This window comes from Botrytis porri (genome assembly GCF_014898465.1).
Source record: "Botrytis porri strain MUCL 3234 chromosome Unknown BPOR_014, whole genome shotgun sequence".
Classification (NCBI taxonomy): domain Eukaryota; kingdom Fungi; phylum Ascomycota; class Leotiomycetes; order Helotiales; family Sclerotiniaceae; genus Botrytis; species Botrytis porri.
Genome location: NW_024066088.1, coordinates 846825 through 862978, shown reverse-complemented (window position 1 = coordinate 862978; position 16154 = coordinate 846825). Strand labels below are relative to the sequence as shown.

The 16154-nt window shown below is 43.6% G+C and overlaps 7 protein-coding genes across 7 annotated transcripts; 3 read left to right on the top strand and 4 right to left on the bottom strand.

Annotated features, from left to right (window-relative positions):
* Positions 1 to 244: 244 nt before the first annotated feature.
* Positions 245 to 1703, bottom strand: EAF01_009599 (uncharacterized protein; the record flags this gene model as incomplete). Its single annotated transcript, XM_038917855.1, has 4 exons — positions 245 to 558; positions 613 to 1455; positions 1543 to 1612; positions 1668 to 1703. 4 exons carry the CDS (start codon positions 1701 to 1703, stop codon positions 245 to 247), a joined length of 1263 nt encoding a protein of 420 aa, XP_038766664.1.
* Positions 1704 to 3324: 1621 nt separating this feature from the next.
* On the top strand, positions 3325 to 4112 carry EAF01_009598 (uncharacterized protein; the record flags this gene model as incomplete). The annotated part of the gene is made up of 6 exons (XM_038917854.1): positions 3325 to 3405; positions 3475 to 3561; positions 3617 to 3690; positions 3766 to 3786; positions 3841 to 4011; positions 4067 to 4112. 6 exons carry the CDS (start codon positions 3325 to 3327, stop codon positions 4110 to 4112), a joined length of 480 nt encoding a protein of 159 aa, XP_038766663.1.
* Positions 4113 to 4136: 24 nt separating this feature from the next.
* Positions 4137 to 5465, bottom strand: EAF01_009597 (uncharacterized protein; the record flags this gene model as incomplete). The annotated part of the gene is made up of 5 exons (XM_038917853.1): positions 4137 to 4207; positions 4260 to 4650; positions 4706 to 5241; positions 5316 to 5357; positions 5411 to 5465. 5 exons carry the CDS (start codon positions 5463 to 5465, stop codon positions 4137 to 4139), a joined length of 1095 nt encoding a protein of 364 aa, XP_038766662.1.
* A 530-nt stretch (positions 5466 to 5995) lies between these two features.
* On the top strand, positions 5996 to 8401 carry EAF01_009596 (uncharacterized protein; the record flags this gene model as incomplete). Its single annotated transcript, XM_038917852.1, has 1 exon — positions 5996 to 8401. One exon carries the CDS (start codon positions 5996 to 5998, stop codon positions 8399 to 8401), a length of 2406 nt encoding a protein of 801 aa, XP_038766661.1.
* Positions 8402 to 9201: 800 nt separating this feature from the next.
* EAF01_009595 (uncharacterized protein) lies at positions 9202 to 10865 on the bottom strand (the record flags this gene model as incomplete). Its single annotated transcript, XM_038917851.1, has 3 exons — positions 9202 to 9571; positions 9632 to 10333; positions 10381 to 10865. The coding sequence occupies 3 exons, from the start codon at positions 10863 to 10865 to the stop codon at positions 9202 to 9204; spliced, it is 1557 nt and encodes a 518-aa protein (XP_038766660.1).
* A 381-nt stretch (positions 10866 to 11246) lies between these two features.
* EAF01_009594 (uncharacterized protein) lies at positions 11247 to 12259 on the top strand (the record flags this gene model as incomplete). The annotated part of the gene is made up of 2 exons (XM_038917850.1): positions 11247 to 11420; positions 11495 to 12259. 2 exons carry the CDS (start codon positions 11247 to 11249, stop codon positions 12257 to 12259), a joined length of 939 nt encoding a protein of 312 aa, XP_038766659.1.
* Positions 12260 to 12645: 386 nt separating this feature from the next.
* Positions 12646 to 16009, bottom strand: EAF01_009593 (uncharacterized protein; the record flags this gene model as incomplete). The annotated part of the gene is made up of 3 exons (XM_038917849.1): positions 12646 to 14309; positions 14368 to 15160; positions 15209 to 16009. The coding sequence occupies 3 exons, from the start codon at positions 16007 to 16009 to the stop codon at positions 12646 to 12648; spliced, it is 3258 nt and encodes a 1085-aa protein (XP_038766658.1).
* Between the last annotated feature and the right edge of the window lie 145 nt (positions 16010 to 16154).

Here is a 16154-nt window from a genome sequence, read left to right as displayed (position 1 = left end):
AGAAACCAAACCCACTCCTTGCTCATATCGTCATTCGTGTATGCTAATGACCAAAATTCAAGAAGCCCTTGCCTTGAAAATTTGAATGCGCCATGGTGGTATCGCACTTGAGACCATGAAGAACAAGTATAGTGTATCATATAACCGACGAAAGATGCAAAAGAGGTTGATGAAAAAATCTCTGTATGAAGAAAGAAAAGTACGAAGAAAATCCCCAGGCCAAAACGCCAATAGTACTATAAATTTATTGAGAAGCACATTGGACACGTTCGCCACCTTGGCCATCTTCATCGTCCTCGTCCATGGCACCGGCGCCTGAGGCTCTAGCTTGTTGACTGGCATCAACGTCCTCGAGATCGGCAACTTCGGTCATCGCATCGGTAGGTGGTGTAATGCCTTCTGGCGCCGGTGGGAGGATGGTCTTGAGGGCCTCGAACGCTGCAGGATCGGTGGTCCAGTTCTTCTCTGGGAATTTGACATCAAATTGGATGTACAAGTTTCCGTGATCGTGGTGACGATATGAAGGCATACCCTGGCCACGGATCATCTTGACACTTCCTATAAAGACTGTTAAACAAATTCAAGATGGGCGCATTGGAATACATTGCTTACCTGGGCTGATAACTTCTCCTGGAAGGATTTCAACACTCAACCATCGCTCATCCAAATGCTCGACAAAGATGGTTCCACCAGCAAGGGCAGTCGAAAGATCGACCTCGGCATGGAAAAACAAATCGTCGTCTTTGCGTTGGAAACGGTCATGTGGTTTTTGCTCGATCTCGAAAACCACGTCACCTGGTTGCACTCCTGGTGTTTGATCACCCTCGCCTCTGAAATCAATCTTGTGTCCACTGCGAACACCTCTGTCGACATGGACGTGCAAGACCTTTCTTTCCACGGTAGTCTTTTTACCATTGCAACCCTTGCACTTGTCCTTCTCACGGATAATCTCTCCTTCTCCATTACAGTCAGGGCAGACAGTCTGGAAACGTTGGATCATGGGTCCCATTTGGCGCATCATCGTCTTCATACCGTGGCCGTCACATCCAGCACACTTCTTGACGGCACCTTCCTTTCCACCTCGTCCCTCGCACTTGGGACAGATGACGGATTTCTGGAGAGCGAGTTTGGAGACTTTTCCGCGATAGATGTCCTCGAGTGAAACTTTGTGGACGTGATGAATAGTGCGAGCCTTTGGTGGACCACGTTGTTGCATGCCACCACCACCACCACCGAACATACCACCGAATCCACCACCGCCAAATGCAGAGCCGCCACCGAAGAATTGTGAGAATAAATCTTCGGCATTCATTCCACCAGCTCCTCCACCACCTTCCAATCCTTCTTCGCCATATTGATCATAGACTTGGCGCTTTTGGGGATCCGAAAGAATTTCGTATGCTCTAGAAATTTCCTTGAATTTTTCCTCGGCATCAGGGTTGTGTTGATTCTTGTCTGTTGGTCGGATGTCAGACTCACGTCTCGGAAGTGAGGGAAAGAAGAAAAGACCAGCAAGAGGGGAAAGTATGGGGAATGACTAACCTGGGTGATGTTTCAAAGCCCCGACTTTGTATGCTTTCTTAAGTTCTGCTTCAGTGGCAGTTGGTGCAACCTATTTTTTGAGTTGAGCATTGTTCTCTGAATCACAGAGAGGAGTGAAGCCTTACACTGAGCAGATCGTATAACTTGGTATCTTTGACCATTTTGTATAGTGTTATAGAGAAAAGACCTCTTCAACGTTGACTTTCTTTATGTGTTTGAGTTTGTGATTCTGTTCGACGAGAGATTGTAAATACAATGTCGGACTAGGCTCTTTTGTATTCTGAATTGTGGTAGATGAAGTGTTAGCCATCCGAAAATCGCATCAAACTAAACCAACCAGTACCATGATGGGCCCGTAGAAGGACATAGATAAGTATGTCAATACAACTCATCATAGAACGATAGCACATATGAAAATACTACCGTAGACAGGCTACATGACTAGAATTGTGGAAACTATGAATGACTTACAACTTGGTACTGTTCACGACTCGGCGCACAAGTAGAGATGTTTGGAGATGAACAACTAATAGTTCTTTTCCTTTCTTTTCTTTTTTTCTTTCTCCTCGAGGAAAGAGATCTCGGATTCAAGAAACTGTTTTCAAGGTGTAACTTGATGAACTTTGGAAGACTTTAATTGTCGAAATAATTAAGAGTGGTAGAGGGTGAGAGGAGATGGATTGCAAATGGCGATGAATGGATTTCGAAGGGGAAAGAAAGTAAGTGGGTAAGATTTTTCTGAATGGACTAATAAATAAATAATGAATAAGTTAGGTAGAATGAAGTTCTTATTCTTCTTATTATTATTATTATTACTTAGTAGTTTTGCCTTGCCTTCTACATTTATATTTAGTAATAAGGAGGAAAGGAAGACAAAAGACAGAAGACAGAAGCAGGAAGAAGCGGCGGGCAAAATATTTTAGAATCTGAAAGAAGGGTCTCGAAAATGGACAAGGATTGAGAATGTTTCTTTGGGAATCAGGAAAATCTGCCCCTCCTCATAATAAGACCTGGATAGATATTCACTCAATTTATATACCTAGGTAGGCAGCTATATATAGGTATAAATAAAGGTTAATTATTCACATTGATTAATACTACAGTAGGTATGGAGAGAGAGAGAGAGATATATATATATATATATATTACTTCAAGATGAAGACAGTGAATGGATTCAATGCGTATAATGTAATCAACGTGTATAATGTAATCAATCAATGCTTGCTTCTTGTCTCGCCTGTTTCTTTCCACACCAATCCTTCACTTTTGCTTATTCCGATATAAAATATAAGGCTAGGCTAGACTCTATTGAGACGGATACAGGAATGACATCCTCATCAACTGATGATATCGAAAGAAACACTTCCAAGGTTGGCTCAAACTTCCAAGGTGGGGGGTTTTCTTATCGATAAGCATTTGATAAATTCTTCCACATTTTGGCATCGGAAACAGTTTCCTAGGTACTGTACTACTTCGTACGAAGTACGTAGGCGAGGTACGAGGTAGGAAGATGATCTCGCTTTATGTACAGAATGCCTGGGTATAGAAGACGGTATAGCTTGGGTATATCATTCACAATTTCATGGATAAGATTAATCCCAATTTGTCAGAAAAAACATCCTTGATCATCCCATTGCTCATCTTGTACAGTAAAATTCATATACATACTCCGTACATATACATATATCTATCTGGAATCAGAGAGCTTAACTTTGTCTGCTACCCCTCATTCTTTCTTCTCCCCCATCAAACCTCTTCAAAAACCACTTACTACGTTTAGTCATGACTCCCCTGAGCGATCAAGAAGCCTTTGCAATTGCAGTCGAAGAAGCGAAGATTGGATATGAAGAAGGTGGTGTACCGGTACGAATCCCCAAGATCGTTCCATTACAAATCTCGGGCCATTTCTAATCAAGATGCCATGCATATCAGATTGGTGCAGCTTTAGTCTCCAGAGATGGGAAGTTGTTGGGCCGTGGCCATAATATGAGAGTCCAGAAAGGGAGTGCCATTCATCATGTAAGACGTGGTATTGTCTGTAGCTTGCAGATGCAAAGGTGCTGATGCAACTTAGGGAGAGACATCCGCTTTAGAGAATTCAGGTCGCCTCCCTGCCTCGGCTTACAAGGGGTCCACTATGTATACAACGTATGTCAAGAGAAAACCTCGCCATCACGCAGAACTTCCTTATTCAAGAGGACAAAACTAACAAATTAAGGGTAGATTGTCTCCATGTGATATGTGGTATGTTTGATATTCATATAAATGAATCGCGAATTTGCTAATCAAGATGGAAAGTACGGGAGCATGTATTTTGTACGGAATATCACGAGTCGTCGTGGGTGAGAACAACACTTTCCTCGGCGGTGAGGCATATTTAAAGCAAAGAGGAATTGAAGTTGTCAACATGCAAAGCAAAGAGTGCCAGGAATTGATGGAGAAGTTCATTAGTGAGAAGCCAGAATTGTGGTATGTTATACAATCTAATCCTGAAAGACTATCTTTGACTCAATACTTCTCATAGGAACGAAGATATCGGTGTCGAGAGGAGGGTTCACACCAAGGAATGATCAACACGCTTAGTGATTCGGATATCACTTGGTTAATCGGTGAATCTCTTGGAAGTAGAATTTCAAGTCCTCGGGGTTGACGAATGGCGTGATACCTGTAAGAAGATGGATTAGTTGAGAAAAAGCAGTCGAATAGGAAATACCAACCATGACCGAGATTTGCAATCCATCCTTGTTTTCCTCCACCGAAACCATTGACCATTTCCTCGACTACCCGAGTGATTTCGGAACGAGTTCCATATAGAACTCCTGGGTCTGCATTGCCTTGGAAGACAATTGGGCGGTTTCCTCGTATCCGAACGGCCTCCGCGGGGTCTTGTAACCAGTCCAAACCTACCACCTGGTATCCTAAATCACACAAGGAATCTAAGGCATACCAAGCTCCCTTTGCAAATACAACCATTGGGACTTGCTCGAGACCGAGCTCCTTCAAGCGTTTTGGTAGATTTTCCGATATGTAGGCAAGATATGGTCGTGAGAACTCCTTGAAAGAAGATGGGGATAATTCCGCAGCCCACGAGTCGAAAACTTGAACCAACTGGTATAACCATTAGTTCCGACCAAGCAACGGCGTGAGCGGCCAATGAACTTACCTGTGCACCAGCCTTTACTTGCAAAGCCAAATACTCTACACACACTTCTGCGATCTTCTGAAGAAGAGCCTTGCTTGCTTCTGGATACCTGTAAACCCAAGTCTTGGTCTTCACAAACAACTTGCTTCCTCCACCTTCCACCATGTAACATAACAGGGTCCATGGGGCACCACAAAATCCAAATAATGGTACTCTTCCCTTCAACTTGTGTCTGGTCAAAGTGATTGCCTTGTAAACATAGTCCAATTCTGCCGCGACATCCACCTTCTTATTCAAAACTTGCTCATATTGGCCGTCCTCAGGTGACTCCAGAGGTTCGGGAAAATGAGGTCCTTTCTTGTCAACCATCTCTACGGTCATCCCCATAGCTTGAGGAATTACGAGAATATCGGAAAATATGATAGCTGCGTCGACAAGTCCGGCGAAACGTTCAATGGGTTGGAGAGTTAATGTTGATGCGATCTCTGGAGAGCGGCAGCATTCAAAGAAGTCATTCTTTCCTTTTGCTTCGTGGTATTCAGGCAGGTAACGTCCAGCTGTGAGATTCCCAGATGTTAGCTATCTCTATCTCTATCTCATTAATCTCATTGACTTCAAACATTGGCCATACCTTGACGCATCACCCACATTGGTGGACGTTCAACCTTCTGGCCTGGATTTGGTTAGCAATTAGCATTCTGAAGGTTTAGGAATCGTTATATCTACCCCATGCTGTTCTAAGGATGAGATCGTTCTGTAATGGTTCAAATTGATGCTCCATGGTGTACTAATTTATATCTCAAATCAAATGAGGGGACTCGTTTGCTGGAAAAACACCACAAATGTACAAGATACAAACGTCTGAGATTGTGTCAAACAATAAGGTTGATAATAAATCCGAGAAGAAGTTAGGAAGAAATCCAACTGATGTATAAGGTTTATATGAACCTTGGTCTAACTTATTATTTATTTTCTTCCTATTACCATTGCCTAAATTCCCATGGTCCCTTCAGAGTTTCAACTTCACCCCACCAAACATGAGCTTCAAGATCCACAAAATTGACAGGGACGAGGAGCTCTGGAAAAACTGTTGATCCGTTGCATTTCAGTTATCATTCGCTATGTATGAATTAACGATAAGTTACTCAAACTTCAGTAATAAAGCTTCTACTGAAGTCATTCTCACTGTACAATATCTTGCGCTTGAAGAATACAGAGCATGCCATTCTGCTCCAAAGAGATCTAATGTCAATACCTCACCAATGTCGAATCGCAAAGCATTAACGCGGCTGGCATATTTTTCAACGAGCGATGCTCCCTCGCCCATCGACTTCCTGTCAAAGGCTCAAACATCTAACAACATCCTTTGAATGTGTATGGATCTCTGAGGAGGATCTTTGCAGTGCATTCCAACGCTTCTGCGGTGCCTCAAATACAATACGTCGACATGGGAGCTCAGTGCCTGGCCCATTGGAAAGCAGGAGGAGATTGGGGAGGAGAAGAATGGCATATGCCACAGAGATGACACAAGCTTTGGTTTATGATCCGGGGGCTTTGTGGTGCTCATCGTGGGGGCCAGAGAAGATTCAATCGCAGTGGGAGGCTCCAACACCTCGAATCACGGAACAGTCAAAGCATCCGCCGGATTTACCATCCTGGTTGACCAATTGGACTCCCATGCCCGAAGAACTTGCGGACGTTTCTATAAATCCTGCAATTGCGGAAGAACCGACTGAGAAAGGTTATGATATCTTACGACAGGAAAGGCATATCCAAGATCATTTTCATGATTTTGAAATGGCAATGGGGGTTAATCATGGAGAATCTACTGAGTTAAAAGGGGACTGGAATACGGAAAAGACAAAGGGTCGACATCAACAGTTGTTCGGGCCGAAGAAAGCTCTAAAGCTTTGTGTATCATTTCGTAAAAGACTCCAACAGAGTCTTACTCTTGGACTAGTTACTAGCGATCTGCTGTCTAACTCACTTCGGACTGTTACAAATGTTCTCGTGGATATCCATAGCGGCTCTTATTCCAACGCTAAAGGTTCTAGCAGACAATGTCCCACGACACACGCATGTTTGCGTGGAGGAGATGCTGATGCAGCTAAGGAACTGCTTACTTTTTATCAACAAGTTTGGGATGGCATTGTGTCTTGTAATGTTCTCACGCCCGCGGATTTTGATTCGAAAGTCATAGCAGAATATCTGTCGTTGATTGCAGATCTCCCAAGCACCAACGAAACACAACTTCTAGTTTCTGAAATACTTCCTTCGTTATCTGCAGTCCAATTGGGTAGTAATGTAGACAAAATTTTGTCTATATTCAATAAGTGGACATTAAGCTGGCTCCAAAAAATGACTGTTTCAACAAATAGAGATAAGTTCTTGACCAAATCAGAGACATCTTTGATTTCCTCGCAACGAAGTATAAACCACCTCCGAATGCTGATGTGGTCCAATCGAGGCAAGGAAACGCCTGAGCTGTTAAAGCACGTTCGAGGAATCCTCATGCAAGCATCTACAAATCTTTCCGCTGCCAGCACAGAATTGCGGGCTGCTGAAAGCATGTTCTTGCCTCACAGTCACTCCATTGGTGTGATGAGCCAAACTCTAACCAATTTACCTAAAGAGATAACTTCTGTTCTGATCAGATCTCATTCAGGGGTAATCTGTTCTCCAACTTTCTGGGACCAGAAGAGTGTTTCGGGCCTCAAAGACTACCTTGCTCAATCCCACAGGATACGATTGAATTGGCTTTCTGTGCTTTCCAGATTGAAAAACATCGATAATTCAATATTCACAGAGACATTCAAAATACTGCAGCAACTAGATCTTAGCCCATTCAATCTAGACACCAAGGAATATACTTTGACTTGGCGCCAGATGTCTGAGCTTGTTCTAAACCGTTGGACTAGTCAGGGCACTTTAACAAATAGCAGTGTAATCATCGACACCTTCAAGATTAAGACTCTTCATTCTCCCTCATCTTTTGGTTGGCTTTTGTGGACTTTAAAAGAGTATGGACAATTGAGCGATGAGAAGATACAAGATCTATTTAGTTTTCTCCGGGATATACAAGCATTCGGCCACATACACGCAGTGCTATGGCAATCAAAAATGTTCAATTTGCGGATAAATTCCAATGTCCTAGCAGATCTCGTCAACACAACGACTTTCTTAGATCTCCAAGCTGCGTATAATATATACATGCAACATTGCATAGGCGAGATCGAGCCCGAGAAGTGTGCGCCTTTGTTTGCAAGAATGATATATCATGGAAGCGAGGGAATCTGGGCCGCATTGGATGCTCCAATCTACGCAGCAATGCCAAAATGGAAAAGAAAGGCACCATCACCAGAAATTCTTTCACAAGCACGAGTTGAACTTATACACGAAATGGCAAGAGCATTTGCACATCGAAATTTCGAGCATCCCAGACAGGCTCTTCGCAATGTTACACAGTGTTGGCATTATCTTCGTGCGCATAAGGTTGAACCGACGTCGGAAATCTCAAGGGCGGTTACACAGGTAGGCATCATTGCGGATGTGAGAAATGAAAAGTGGGGTCGAACAGAAAGAGTGAGATGGGTTCTGGATGTCATTGAAAAGGCGGAAGGCCCAGAGGTTGCGGATGCAGTGAGGCAGGCGGTCGCTAAATGGAGGCAAAAACTAAAAATCAGACTTGAGAAGAAGAAAGAAGGCTATGTTGAGTAGCATTTAAAGCTTTGTCAATTCAATAGAGTTATACCCCAGAGTCTATAGACGTCTTGCAGCCATTTCGTAGATAAGCAAGAGTTCACATCAAACTATCCAACAATATCTTGATACCATATTCCAATATCATTTCCCATTCCGATTGGTTAAGAATGCTCTAAAACTTGTCGCCTGTCTGAATCTCACATCTCGAATTTCATATCTGACCGTCACCATCACACCCAATCCCCAAAATCCAAACCATCCCAGGCCTCTGGCGTACATACCATACAAACAACACACAACACTTTCATCTATCCCTTCACTCTCCACCAGCCTACCCGTCATACAAATACCCCAAATCTCCCACAACCTCCATCAAGCATCTCATCGTACGACCTGGCGCAGTGGTCTACACAACTGACTTATATACACTGCGTTTTAACCATCTTCGGATGGGTGGGATGTTTGATATATTACGGACAGAATTGGCCCCATATCGAAGGGTTCTGCTAGTAATAAAATCCTCATTTCAGAGAGGATTTTCCCAAGTCCAACTTGGTTTTTTGCTTTTTTTGTTGTTCGAGGGAGGTTGAGGTTTTTGTGGGGAGGGGAGGAGTGAATCTCGCGCGTGAGTGATGGTGACTTTGTTTTCGGGGAGGGAGAGAGTGAATCTATGGAAGGGGAATTTTGATGTCAGTGGGAGGACGGGAGATTATTCTGTTTCCATTTTGGTCTAAGTGTGTACAATGTCAAGATTTAGTTTGGGTATTTTTTTCCATTCAATTGATCAGCAGGCTAGCTAACAAACATGCGTGGATTTATTCCTCATCCTCCATTTTTCTCAAATTTCCAATATTATACAAGAGACCACCCAACTTATTCTTCTTCCCCGCATCCAAAAACCCCTCGCTATCTTGTGATACAAATCCCTCCAATGGCACATTAACGAATTTCTCATTTTCGTATTTGAAGAATTGTAGAGGACTTGCGACGGGTGAGTTGTCGTCCTTTACGGCGGTAATAGAGCCGGATTCGTGGATGTTGTCGATGGAGATTATGAGAGAGAAAGGAGATGAGGGGGTGGGATTGCTGAGGGTGCAAGAGAGCGCATTGCCTGGCAGGTTGATGGTTTGGGTATGTATGAGTTGGTTGGAAGGCATGAGAGTATAAACGAAGGCAGCAGGGACACTGGGGTTTTGTTAGCTTGAGTTCAGGCTGAGTTTTCGTGTGTAGGATGATGAAACTTGCCCTTCAGATGTAGCTATGATGATATCTCGATTAGATGTTTCATCTCTAGCGTGATAAATACCCGTTACTGCAACCTTCTTAGGCTCGGTCTCGGCTTCGTCTTTGGTGGTTTCTGGGCCAAATGCTTGCATTTGAGACTTGAGATTTACTTTCGATAGTAAAGATCCATCGAGCCAATTCCAAACGTGTAGGTCGTCATCTCCACCACCAGAAATGAGAGTTTCTGGTCTTGTGGAAGGAATACATAAGCGACTAACATATTCAATGTGTCCGAGACAGAATCCCTCAATGACGTGCGATTGAGGAATTCCCCGACTAACCCGAATGTGCTCATCACGATCAGCTGTAAGTATGTAGCGACGACTTGACACGGAAGCCGTCACGATATCCGTTAACATAGAAACATGTCCAAGGAGAAGTTTGTGCTCAAAATCTGGACCAGTTTTCTCAGACACTTTGTTGGTCTGTTTCTTTTGAGCCTCAAGAGCTTTTAAGTTGCGTACGGAATGTACTGTCAAGGCACTGGCTGAAGGCTGGAACTTCTTTGGAGCTTGCTTTTCGGTAGAAACACCTTCCTTAGCGGATGGAACTAAAGGAGATGGGATGAGAGGAAGAGAATACACATCTCCAAATTTATCAGCGCTAATTATGGTGCTGCAGTCATCGGTAGTGGCAAGAGCACAAGGCCGTTTAGGCATAGTACTGAAATCGTTAGTCAGAGTCACATCTTGAGAGTAGACAATCCCTACCGGTCGCTGATCTGTTTTAATCCTTTGCCTACTGTATCCACCCATGCCAACACTCTGATAGTTTTGTCCTCGCCTGTAACTGCAATCACGTGCTGGAGGTCTTTTGTGATAGTTAAAGCAGTAATGGGTGAAGGTTCAATGATCTTTGCTGGTATGCTCTTCGCCTTCTTCTTCAATTGCTGTACGACAACAATTTTTTCTTCCTTTTCCTCGCTAACGGATAACTTTCGTCTCTTTGCTGGCGGGGTTGACGATTCCAATGGGGCATCTGGAGTAGATGTTTCTGGGTTCTGCTCCTCACTTTTGGTTTGCGTCTCCTCTCCAGTTGTGTTCAATGCATTCGTACTTTCTAGCACTGGAGACTTCCATGTTGAAAGGTATGAACCATCTTTAATATCAAAGGTATCTATGCTTGAGCCTCGAGCCGCTACAAGATAGTTACCACATTGTTTAAGGCATTGATATGGTGTTCTGACTTTCGACATCTTTTTGGTAGACCGATTTGGCCCCCCCGATCAAGTAAATAAGTTCTAAATGGATATACAATTCTTTCCTTGGAGTGGCTATTCGTATATCAAAATACCAATAAATACCCAAAAAATACAAAATATTCATCCAGACATGTCGAATTTATTTGTCAATAAGGGTCTGAGCGTCTTAACCAATCAAAATATATTTTCGCATGCCAAATTGCGCTAAGCACTAGCGGCTCCCACATTCTAACAATTCGTCAAACTCATCAAATGGATCTTTTTTCGAATTTTGCTTTACTTCGCGACAATCACAATTCTTCCACGAAGAACAAATCCTCAACTCCAACATAATAAATTTGTCCTTAAATCACCTAACTTCACAAATAAGAAGATATGGGGGGCAAATCCGAAAACAAGGCCGGCTACTTCGATAAGCTCAAGGGCTTACTCGAGGAGTACAAGTCCATCTTCATCGTCACCGTCGACAATGTCAGCTCTCAACAAATGCACGAGATCCGTGGATCTCTCCGTGGTGAGGGTGTTGTCTTGATGGGAAAGAATACCATGGTACGTTTACGCGGGATCGATGGATTCTGCTATTATTGGCGCGCTCGGAAAACTAATTATTTGTGATTGAATAGGTCCGCCGTGCCGTCAAGGGCTTCGTCAACGACAACCCAGAATACGAGCGTCTCCTTCCTTTCGTCAAGGGCAACGTCGGTTTCGTTTTCACCAACCAAGACCTCAAGACCATCCGTGACAAGATTCTCGACAACAAGGTCGCTGCTCCAGCCAGAGCTGGTGCCGTTGCCCCAGCTGATGTCTACGTCCCAGCCGGTAACACCGGTATGGAACCAGGAAAGACCTCTTTCTTCCAAGCTCTCGGTGTCCCAACCAAGATTGCCCGTGGTACCATTGAAATTACCGCAGACTTGAAGCTCGTTGAGGCTGGTTCCAAGGTCGGAGCTTCCGAGGCTACCCTTCTTAACATGTTGAACATCTCTCCTTTCACATACGGTATGGGTATCTCCCAAGTTTACGATGCTGGTAACACTTTCCCACCAAGTGTTCTCGACATCGAGGAGTCCCAACTTCTCAAGGCTTTCAGCAGTGCTATCACCACCATCGCTGCTATCTCCTTGGCTGCCAACTTCCCAACCCTTCCATCTGTTATGCACTCTGTTGTCAACAGCTACAAGAAGGTTTTGGCCGTTGCCATCTCGACCGACTACAGCTGGTCTGAGATTGATGAGTTGAAGGACCGAATTGCCAACCCAGAGGCCTACGCCAGTGCCGGACCTGCCGTTACTGAGGCTGCCCCAGCTGCCGCTGCTGAGGAGGCCAAGAAGGAGGAGTCCGAGGCTGAGGAGTCCGCTGATGAGGGATTCGGAGGAATGTTCGACTAAATTCGTCAATGATATATCTGAAATGAATTCTTCATATGTCTGAAAGGATAAAAAAAGAAACATCAAGATTATCTAGTTGTCATTCAAGTATCTTGACTCTGGAATAATGAAAAAACTTAACAAGCCAAAGCATTTGTATCGTGGTATGACAATGAAATGTGATGTGAAAATCACAATTCTATTAATTCTAAAAGGTTCGTTGCTATTTCTTCATTTACTCTGCATAATTTTTCCAAGCTTTGTGATGAACAAATCATAGCTTTTTAACCCCGAGTGCATACGCACGTTGAAGATTAAAAACAACAACACTCTAATTTTTTCCTGAATGCTTTCAATATTTATCATTATGTCACAAATACTCAAGGTCGTGATCAATTACTGACTATTTATTCAGGATTTGCATCTTTTTCCAATATCTGCCTAGCAACCTCAATAGCTTCCCTCGGCAATCCTGCCAGTTTAGCAACCTTGAGAGCGTGACTCTGTCTGTTGATACCCTCCTTCAATTTATACATATACCTAAATGCTCCATCTGTGTTCCCATCCTCTTCCACATCCGTGCAATAAAAGCCCACTGCATCCATATTGTTATCCTCTATTAAATCCACCAATGCATGGAAATGCGTCGCGAATAATGCCCTGCATTTATTCACATGGTAAAGATGATGCAAACATGCAAAGGCCACGGCCACACCGTCAGTTGGTGTTGTTCCTCTACCAATCTCATCCATGATGACGAACGATCGTGAAGTCGCATTTTTGAGAATCGTCGCACTCTCCAACATCTCCACCATGAATGTCGATTGATCTCGGTAGAGATTATCTGCAGACCCAACACGACTGAACATATGGTCTACAATCCCCAACTCTGCATACTCAGCAGGTACATATGATCCGACTTGTGCAAGAACCGTAATCAATGCATTTTGACGCAAAAAAGTACTTTTGCCAGCCATATTTGGTCCTGTAATTAACCATGCTTTATGAACATCTCCTACGAGACAATCATTGGAAATAAAACTTCGACCCTCTTCCTCTAATCCAGTCTCAACGGTAGGGTGTCTGCCGCCAATGATTTTGTGCGCAGAACTTGTGTTGAGAGTGGGACGAGTCCAACCTCTTTCATTTGCCAGTGTAGCAAATGAGCACGCGATGTCAATTTCATCCAGTACAGCTGCATTACGACGGAGTTTCACGAGGTTGGTAATAGCCAGCTCGCGAAGTTTGTAAAACAATCGCTGTTCTTCGGCTCGAATGTGGATGCGACATTGATCGATTTCTTGACCCAGGAATGACCATTCGGGATGATGAAGAGAACGGGTACTTTTGCTGGAGCTGATGGTGCGGGCTTCGGGCATGTCCAGATTTATATCTCTCCCTTTGACGTGGCAGATGTGACCAAGGCCGGGGGTGAAGCGGAGGGTCAGACTTGTTGCGCCGAGACGGTCGCAGAGAGAAGCTGCCAAGGCTGTTTTTTTATTTGCTAGAGAGGATAGTTCTGTGTGGAGACGTTTGAGGGTTGGCGTAGCACTTGGTTTCATGATCCAGGCTTCACTCTCTTGGTTGTAATATTCGCGAAGGCTGGTAGGTTTCTTGCGGTTACTTTTCCGAAGGATGGATGTTTCTTCTGTGTTTCCTTCCGAGGCGACGATTGCTTCGGCCAATGCTTGCATCTCTCCACTCTCGCCTTCTTCGATACGATGTTGCTGAACTAGACCTTCCTCGTCGATGGCTTCTGTGATTGCTTTGGCGAGTTCCATTGGATCTTTGAGGTGAATACGAGTAAGCAATTCTTGTATGCAAGCCTTGGGTGTCGCATTATGAACTTCGAGTGCGAATGCCAAATCTCGAGTAGCACATATCGTGCTAGCTAAATCTAGAAGATCATCGCCATCTCCTCTGCCAAATGCAAACTTTTGCAGTACACGATGGGAATCATGGCTGCGTTTCAGGAGAGTTGTTACTCGGTCTCGAAGATTTTCGTTTTCAAGCATACATGTCACGAGATCGAGCCGAGAATTTATAACATCCAGAGACGTTGAAGGTGAAGCTATTCTTTACGTCAGCCTTTGAAGAACACCCAAATTATTGAGAAAAACAAAACTTACCAAGCCAATTCTCCAACAGCCTTCCACCTCCTTTTGTGACTGTACGTCGGATTGTGTGCAATAAACTACCACTGAAGACATCTTCCTTGATAGTCTTCTTGATCTCTAGAGCTCTCATAGTATTCTTGTCGATTCCCATAACATTCAACTGGCGTACAGGAGGTTGGAGTCTCATGTTCGTACTTTGTAATCTTGTTTCAACATAATGAAGTAAGCAACTACCAGCCGATATCTCTTCTTCCGTGAAGGTGTCTATCGAGGATGGTGAAACTGCCGATTCTAGCATGGAGGTCCACTCGGATATAGGCTTCACCTCTGAAAGCGTTGCATAAGTGATCATATGGTGTTCGTCGGTGAGAATGGTAAATATTTCGTGACTTTTCATAGATTGCATCTCTTCATTCAACACAATTTCGCGCGGGGCTATACGGGCCAGGAAGGAAGGAAGTTGTGAAAGCGATGACTTCTGGGTGAAGAAATGGCCAGTTGATAAATCCAGCCAAGCCAACCCGATTGATTTATGATGCCTCTCATATTCAATAGCATTAGTTGTATCATCGTGCTGTATGTGTATTGCAAGTACATAATTGTTCGAAAGAGGATCCATGAAACCTTCATCGATGAGAGTGCCAGGTGTTACAACACGTGATACCCTTCGATCATGCATCAGTCCTCCAGATTTTACCTTGTCCGAAATATCATTTGGATACTCTTCTGATATAGCAACATATCGATTTAAATCTTGAACAAGTATCTTTAAATAACGATCAAGTTGATGAAAAGGAAACCCAGCCTATTTACTGTTATTACACAACAAAATAACATCATAATGATAACTCACCATCGACACAGATCCAGCATGTGTTTTCTTCTGGGAAACCTTAAGACCCAGAAGCGGACCAAATTTATCTGCATGCTCAAAATACAATTCGTAGAAACCTCCAACACGTGTTATAACCACGCAGTTCTCAAACTTGAGCATATTGCTATGGGCCTGCATGATCACGGTTGGATATGGTGGTGGTTCATTGTCAATTTCCAATGGCTCCAGAGGAAGTAATCCTTGAGGAAGTTCTACTTCACCTGATGCTTTGGCTTTTTTGGAAATTTCCTGGCCTGTTGATGAAGATGGAGTAACTTGTGATTCTTGTATCTCTGAGGATTCAGAATCAAGAACAATCAAGCCTTGGGGCAAACTCTCTATGCGCCTGGTTCTCCTTGATGGTTTTACTGTCTTTGTGTCATCTTCAGCATTATCCGAAGTTGCAGAAACTTCCCGTTCTTCAGATTCAGCCATGGCTGGCTCTGGCTCCTGAAGTAGATCCTGGACATCTTCAAAAAATTCCAAAGAAACTCTTTCTGGAGATTTGTCCTTAATAAGTGATTGCTCCAAATCCAAAGGTTCCAAGGGCCTCAAATCTAGTCCATGAGGAAGATCGTTGAAATTAAACGTAGATTTCGTTTTCTTCCCTCGATGAAAAAGTTGAGGTCTGAAATAAATGACATTATTGCGAGCAGATGATGACAGAGTGAAACGAGACGACGAAATATTGCCAATACATCTCCTAGTACTTAAGGAAGGGAATGGAACGATAGCATTATAACTGCGAAAGTTCCTCGCATTAAAGAATGACATGTGCATTAGGGGATATTCGAAAATTCGACATTCCAATTGATATGTAAGATACGGACGTTAACCAAATTGAGAAAGCGTGATGAAGGTGAAGCCTTGAAGGTGATAAACGTGAGGGGGGGTTCCACCAGGTCAATGCAGCCGGATTACTTAA